This window comes from Pygoscelis adeliae, unplaced genomic scaffold (assembly GCF_000699105.1).
Source record: "Pygoscelis adeliae isolate BGI_AS28 unplaced genomic scaffold, ASM69910v1 Scaffold94, whole genome shotgun sequence".
NCBI classification, from domain to species: domain Eukaryota; kingdom Metazoa; phylum Chordata; class Aves; order Sphenisciformes; family Spheniscidae; genus Pygoscelis; species Pygoscelis adeliae.
The window spans coordinates 2,238,829-2,246,699 of NW_008824547.1; the positions used below are offsets into that span (position 1 = coordinate 2,238,829).

General features: G+C 48.5%; 1 protein-coding gene across 11 annotated transcripts in view; it reads right to left on the reverse strand.

Moving 5' to 3' along the window:
* LOC103915066 (chromosome unknown open reading frame, human C3orf18) overlaps window positions 1-4,807 on the reverse strand; it is a 15,896-nt gene extending 11,089 nt beyond the window's left edge. For 10 of the 11 annotated variants that reach the window (XR_663509.1, XR_663508.1, XM_009321815.1 and 7 more), the window contains exons 1-3: window positions 4,421-4,807; window positions 2,978-3,003; window positions 1,181-1,310 (exon numbers count right to left, since the gene is read on the reverse strand). Coding sequence is in view for 8 of the 11 variants with exons in the window: in XM_009321815.1 (XP_009320090.1) it covers window positions 1,181-1,310; window positions 2,978-3,003; window positions 4,421-4,654 (390 nt within the window). In the remaining 3 variants the exon portion in view is untranslated. Of the gene's footprint in view, window positions 1-184; window positions 330-1,180; window positions 1,311-2,977; window positions 3,004-4,420 lie in introns of all 11 variants that reach the window. The other variant, XR_663510.1, reaches the window with a different exon arrangement.
* Between the last annotated feature and the right edge of the window lie 3,064 nt (window positions 4,808-7,871).

Here is a 7,871-nt window from a genome sequence, read left to right on the forward strand (position 1 = left end):
GCTTGCTACAGATTATCTGAAGATGTAAAGTGTGTGGAAACTGAGAATTTTTTGGGAGAACTCCTGCTCCTGGAACTGGAAAAGCAAGGGAAGACACAGGCAACACAGAGCAGCTGGAGAGGAATTCAGGAAAGGAGAGATGTCTACTCTATGGGGAGGCTGCATCGCTGGCTAAGAGACGTACCTGTTCCAACCATCCCTGCCGGCTGTGTCTTTCAGAAAGGCTTTTTGTGTGGTGGTGGTGACAAAGGAAACAGAAAACACTGTGAAGCTGGCTGCAAATGATGGTGAGAAGCCCTTCTTCCCTATTTCTCCTACCTCTTGGTACACTGGGGAAGGAGATAGCCTCTTGTCAAAGACCCATCTAGACCATTAACCAAAAACAACTGGCCAAGCTATCAAGCTCTTTCCTAACTCACAAATGTAGTAAGTCAGTGGTCTCTGAGGACCTTATAATTTCTCAGCATGCTGCCTGCCTTTGAACACTCAGAAGTGGTCAAAGCAAAGCCTTCTTCCCCTCTCCCCAAATTCAAATAGTGAACTCTCCTCCCTTTTCTCTTTCTGAGCCATGCCTGCTCTGTGCCCAGCAAGGTTGGCCTGGAGGTGCTGACAAGGCCAGATGTGCCATGCCACAACGTGCAGGCTTTCTGCCTGCATTCTTCAGGGCTTGCAGCACAGTTAACTATTACGATTACAGGCAAGGCCCTCAGTAAGGCCTTGTTCCACACTTGCATCCTTAGGCAAAGCAGGGATATCTTAAAACTGGGTGGAAATTACTTGCTTTTCAGGGCCAAGGCAAAGGATCCTCAGTGCTTTGTGGGCATTGAAGCCCCGTCTCCCAGAAAATGGCATTCATCCTACTGCTCCCTTGTGGTGCCCTGGGTGGTAAACTGTAGTAAACTCACCCTTAATTACTGAAGTTGCCCTTTTCTCTCTCCTAGTTGAGTAGAGCCAGCACTTTGCCTCCCCCAGCTCTACATCCTAGTTGCCTGACTCTTCAGTCCATCCTAAGCACTCCGAAATGCTCATGCCCCCTATCTCCAGGGCTGGCAGAGATGGGGGAAGTTCTCCTGAGGTCTTACATGGTTTCCTTACCCTACAAAAACTCTTTCACCCTGTAAGAAAAGCAGTGCAGGTACCAGTGGCTGTAGTAACAGACTCGCTGGCCCCTGCTGCCTACCTTGCTCTGCGATGCCTGGGAAGATGCTGCATCTCGCCCATGTTCCAGCAGCTCCTGCTCCAGTTCATCCTGTTCCTCGGTGGGATCAAAGTTGTACATGGGCATGAGCTGGTGCCGTAGCTTCTCCAACCTGCCCGTGGGAGGGAAGGGAAAGGGTTGGTTGAGAAGGACAGATGCTCAGGCTGCCTTCCCCACCCCACTGCTGGGGCTTTCTGCAGGCTGTTTCTCCTGCTGCACAGGGATTCTGCTCTTGTTGCTCTTGCTGGATAAGGGTCATGTCCTGTCCTGCAGGGATGAGGATAAGAACCTACTGCACACAGCTGGCAGGAGTGGAAGATACCCAGAGTGCAGTTACAGGGATTAATTGCCATCACTAATCTATGTTGGCAGGCATTATGCACAGAGGAATCAGACAGGGATTTAAGTTCCTGCAGACTTTAAAAGATCAAGCTCTATGTGGTGGGACAAAAGAGACAGTGGAACATATTGGCTAGGCATTTTGTGACTTCTTCCCCCATCCCTCTGCCCACAACAGCCAGTCCTGCCATGTCACACTATGTCTGCCAGCAGAAGTCCACTTTTAGCTCCAGTGGCCTAAGAGTAGTACTTTAATTCTGGGGTTGAAGTACATAAAAAATAAATAGAAAATAAAAAAAAATAAATAGAAAATAGGAAAGAGATAGGTTCTCATAGGAGGCTGACACCTGTGGACAGACAGTTCCTACTCTTATATCATTGCTCCAAGTGACAGAGCTATGAAGTATTACCCCAAGGGGTCTCCCTAAATACTGGGCAGCTCAGAGATGGAAGATGGATGGGTGGGCATGCTCCTGTGAAAACACCGAGCCCTGCCTTAGTAGCTGAGTTTTGGGGGGTGGGAGAGGGAAACACATAAGCAGTTACTGGCAGTGTCACTACAAATATCTGTTTTGGCAAGTGTTAGGATGACACATTCCCTCCCTGCTTCTATATGGGTTTGCCAATACAACCATTATCTCCAGCAGCGCTATGTTCACACAGACCAAGCATTAGCTGCTCCTGTGGCAGTAGCCAGATCTGGGCTTCAGGGTCTGGCTTGGAAATTTTACAGTGGGCAGCAGCACTTCTTGAAAGTCTGTGGCCAGGCCAGGCCTGCCACAAGGAGTCAGGCAGGGAGGAGGTACCACATCTAATGGATCTTCACCAGTGTCTCTGCTGTCAGAGCCGGAAGAATCAAGACGTGTGTCTCCCTGCACACTGCTCTCCTCTCTATTTTCAGCCAGGAGCTTAACAAGGAAATTAAGACACTAAGTCTTGGACTAGAAAGCTGCATCTCTGCACTATGCTCCTGCCAGTTGCTGTGACTGCAGCTAAAGAGGCCTTCAGCCTTGCAAGGCCAGTGCCATTGGCCCAGGCTGTTGGAAAACACAGGGATCTGGGAATGGCTGAAATGTGAGATCCACACCTCTCATGACAGAGTTCCCAGCTTCTTTATACACTCATAACCCTTTCCTCTGTTTTAATGCATCTCATAGATGAAGCATGAAGAGTTTGCAGGATCCCCTAACCTCCCCCTGCTCAACCATGTTTTCCTTTCCAAAGCTGCAGAGGAGTCTTTGAAGCTCTGGTGTTAGAAGGTGGGCCAATACCAGGAGTGCAGTGTCTCTACTCCTGCCTCATTCACACGCAGCTGATTCCCCATAGGCTTGTTCTCAGACAGCCATCCCTTACGCTCTCCCCATCTCCCTGTCTGCTTCCTAGCTCTCTCTGGATTTTGAAGCACCGAGTTCCGTTCAGCCAACAGCAGACGTTACTTACCTCTTCCTCTTCCTGATATACAGAACCTGAAGGAGAAAGAAAACCATCATTACCACTGTCCCAGTAGGATAGGGAACAGCTAAGAAGAGGAATTTTGGGCACAGGGCACACAGAAAGGAGGTGTAGCAAGTCTGGTGTCACTGCGCACCAAAGCAGGGGGAAGGGAGAAGTGACAACCAAAAATGAAATTTCATATGCGTCAGTGTAAGCTCGGTAGCACATCATGTGTGACACTAAGTGCTCGAGTGGCCTGTTATTAGGTGTGTTAGTAGTAGTAAGAGTATTAGGTGTATTATTATTAGGTGTAGCTCAGCACATTTCTGGTGGCTGCGGGACATATGTTGCAATTTAAGAGTGGATGAAGAACCTTCCCTCTGTGGTTTTCATCTGTAGATTTCCTACAGCGTAAAAGTGCTCTTACCCCCTCCCCAGCATAAAGGGAAGCAGCAAAGAGGGCATGCTCAGTGACTTGCCTCGTGTCAGCCAGTAAGAGTGGCTGCGCTGGGAAGAAAGTGAGGCTTTTGGCCTCCAGAGCCTTGTTCTGAGAACTACGAACGCTGGATGTTGCTCTTGGGAACTTATGACCGTTTCCAGGATAATGTTTCCAGGTTCTCTTAGGGGCTTTTGGAAAAACTCCTCCTTGGGCCTGCAGTGAAATTTTGCAGTAGTCCCTTTCTGTAGGCTCCTCTGATGGTTGTATTAGTGAAGCTCTTCCTCATACGAGGAATGGGAGCTTGCCGCTACCTTCTGTTTTCTGTTGGCAGGTAAACGAGCTGGTTATATATCAAAAGAACAACTGCAGCACTTGCATTGCCTGTGTCAGGCCCAGAACTATAGTTTCTGAAAGCTTCTGCCTACAGCATTAATGGCAAGGTTAGTTACACAGCAAATCCTCAAGGACTTTCCTGACACCCAGCAAGTAGAACCTTGGAAATGCAGTCCAGAATGAGTCTCGCTATAATGGATTCAGGCCACTTTAATTCAAAAAGGCATGTCCATAGGGAAGATTAATGCAGTTTCAACAGTCTGCTTTAAAAGTTATTTTGGATGAACTTTCTTGCGGGGCCCCATGTTGACAAGGTTTAAATCAATGCAGCTGTTCCAGTTAACAAGTCAGAACAGAATCTGCTTTGTGTTCTTTTAACTGAACTATTGCTATTTAACTATTATTGCTATTAAAAATAAATACTGACACTACATATGGCTTCCTCTAGGCCTGCTGAGCATCCCGTTCGGACTAGACCTCAGGGAGACTGCAGAAATATTGGAGCACTGGATAAAGGCCTTAAAAAGAAAGGGATCTCAGGAACTATCAGTTCCCAGCAGTTCTGGGTGAGCCTTTAGTAGAACACAAATAAATTATTCAACCCAAATCAGTCTTGGAGCCTCTTTGCCACCCTCCACCCTCAACAGACAGAGAAATATTTAGCAGGGCTCTCTCACCATAGCTACAGCCAACCCAATCACAGTAATGATCCCAAAGGACAGCAGCATTGTGCTCATGCCAGGTCCAGTGCTGGCCACATCTGGGATTTTGGTGCTGTTGAAACTGGTAGTCTCAGGGCTTATGGTAGCTGTTTCTGGTACAGTCACATCCAGAGTTGTTCCTGGGTCTGGCTTGGCCGTGGTGGTGGTGCTGTGATACAAGTCATGCACAGAGGGTGAGCTGTAACTCATCCTGCCAGCTCTTGGTAGCTCCTTTTACCAAGCTGTTGTCATCACCCATCAGCTACAGAAGCGGAGAGCTGCCTTTTGTATCAAGGACCCTCATGTGAGACCTATCCCGTAGCATCATCGCTGATGGTTTTTCTTCATCAGAACCACACCGGTTTCTGCCTAGGAAAGAATGAGAACAAATGAACAGTGCAGAGCTCTTACAGACAGGCACAACCTTTTCCAAAGCTTCCCAATTCACCAAGTACAATTTTTGAGAGCAGCTCACAGATGCCCACTCAAAATAGAAACAGATTTTTCAGGTGTACTGAGAGCCCCCAAAGTCATGCTCGATTCACTTGAAGTCAGTGATACGCTCTCCCCTTGCCGCTTCAGCTCTGCCTCCTTGCAGGCACTCGGCAGATCTATGTGGGGACAACCTCAGAACCCCTGTCTTTCATCTGCTCCAGGCTGAGCCAGGTGGCCTCTGTCCACCCTGGGAGATACAGCGTTTTTCTGCTTCCGTCTCTTGCTTTTAATTTTTGGAAAGTTACATGGATCCCCTTAAGTTTATCAGTGGGAACACATCCAATAAAATGGTACTCAGCTGTGAGGCATCCATATCTCAGGATGCTTTTTACTGAATCCAAAGTAGGACTTCCCTGTTGTGATAGTCACTGGTAACTGGTAAGTCACTGCACTATCTATTGCCCCATGCACTCTGGAAAGGCAGCTTCCTTAAAGCAGTGGGTTGCACCGGTCCCCCGTCTGCTACTAAAGACTGAGTATTTCTCAAGTCCCCCATGAAAGCACCCACTCAAGCTTAGTCATGCACTGCTAATTATCAATATTAATTTTAAAATTAGTCCAATTTTGGATTGGAGTTGTGAAATTTGATAGATCTATTCATGCTGAAAACATGAAAGGTTTTAATTGTTTCATGCTTCTATTGTGCAAATGATCAGGAGTTGCAAAACACCATGGCATGATCCTATGGCAAGTATTTGCACAACTTTGTTTATAAAACCACTGTATATAACATTAGTTCAGCAATTGCTTCCGTGAAAATGCAGCTACCTCTGGACCAGAGCAGTGCCGACCCCAAGAACTACTGTAGCAGTTCTCTGATAATTTGTCGGCAGTTTAGCAGACAGTACATGTCTGGACTGGAATGCAGCCGGGACATAGGGGTTAATGAGCTCTGAGTAGAAAAAGATGTGCCTGCAAAGATAAATGAGCCATTGTTCTGCTCCTCTCTGTTCTATTCTAGGCAAGGTTATTGCGCAGTTTCCATTACTGTGATGCCTTACTGCTGTCCATAACTGCATCAAGCAGTGTAATTAACATCTGTCACCAACAACTGAAACAGAGAAATCACACCAGGCAAACGGCACCAGGCCACCCTGTGGTCAGTCAGCAGCCCGAGTAGCCACCTCACCTTGCACAGCACTTGGCCTGCATCTCCCCGAGCAGGTAAACCTCTCACCACACGTGCAGGATCTGTCTCACAGCTCCCTGTGAACAACTTTGTGTAGCAGGAGTTGCTGGAGGATTTTGAAGTACCTGGGAGACTGTGGGAGCTGTCAAACTCCCATGAGTTTCTAGAGAAATGTGAAGATAGCAGTTCTGGTCTGGTCCCACCTAACATCATGCTGAGACATGAGTTCGTTGCAGCTGAAAGGGGCCACCAAACCATGCACGCCTAGTTTAAACCACGTGGCACCTGGATTTCCCCAGCCATTGCTGACCACAGTGGAGCTCAGGTGTAGTGGACACTCGGACGCAAAGATGGCAAATCTGAAATCTGAGTGCCGCAACAGCAGCCGCAGCCTCAGCCCAGCAGGGAAAGGGAAGGAACTGTTGAGCAGGTATTGGGCAGACTGAGCAGCTGTGCAGAGAGAATCATCGATTTGTGCTATTCACGGAAACTCTCCATGATGATAATTCACATTTTAAAAAAAGCCACTACCAAGGAAACAAAAAGTGGAAAAAGAGCCTAAGTGAAAGGAGTGAAGCAGGCCCAAGGGCTTTGCAAAGTGTGGCTCCAGATCTCGAACAGCTCCTGAATTTTGGAAACAAAATGGGTTAGGCCTTCGTCTCAATGCAGTGTCAGTTTTGGGAAACCACTGGAACTTGGATGTTGAAGCTGATACCAAGCCTTTGGGCAAGACCCCTTTTGTATGGACCACACACTGTGCTGCTGTGCATTGCTCCTCTGAATAAAGTTAGGCTAGGTTAAAATTAGCCAGCTGAAAATCTGGTCAAGTGGGAATGGGGGCTCTTGTTCATGCTCTCAGCATCCTGCCCATGCTGAAGGATTCCCAAGCCCAGAGACCTAGCTCTAAAAGCGGTCCTGTATGAAAGGTTTCTGACATGGCTTAGACAACCAGTTCCAGGTGCAGATGAGGGTATTTCTGTTCCCAAGCCCCTTCTGGTCCAGGCTGCAGAGGGCCAGATGGGGAGGCTGAGTGCAAGGATGGCCCAGGGCCCACAGCTTACAACGGTAGAGCTGGGGGTGGATGATCTTTCCCACCACCTTCCTTTCCCAGTTGTCACCCTGGTGCTGGAAGTTTGATCTGCAGGCTGGGCACACTCCAAGTCTCTGATGGCTGCTCTAGGGCCAGGGACAGCTGCTACCTGTCGCTGGCAGGTTTCAGCATAGTCCGTGCACAAATAGAACAGAACAGAAGAGGAACCAGATCCTCAGCTGCTGCGAGCTGGCATTCTTCCATTGCCTGCACTAACAGAGCTTCTCACACAGCCAGGACCGCTCTGTGCTGGGCTCTGCTGGGTCTGGGAATAAAGAGAACATGTTTGCTTCTCTCCTAAGCCAGCATTTCCAAACTGGTCTCTGCTAGGCGCTGCGGTGGCCACCACCTCTGAGATGCAGAACATTGAGTCAGGCACTAGCTTGAGGCTGCTGGCTTTGCTGAGTCTTGGTTTTAATCTCTCTGCGCTGCAGTTTCCTCTCGGGTACGACAGGAATAGAGATTTGTGTCACAGGGATGAAGATGGGTCATGGGGTCTCTAGATGAAGAAGGCAAATAATAACTAGTATTTTTTCTGCACTACTTCACCAAGATGAAGTGTCTGTAGTAATTCAGCAACGCAAGCAGCATTGGGTTGCTGTTGGCTACGGGACGTGGCTTCCTCTCCCCCTGCTACAGGGCTGACCAGGCTCCAGGGCAGCCCCCAGGGTAGGGGGGGAAGCCCCAACCGCGTGTGCCCACTGTCCCGGAGC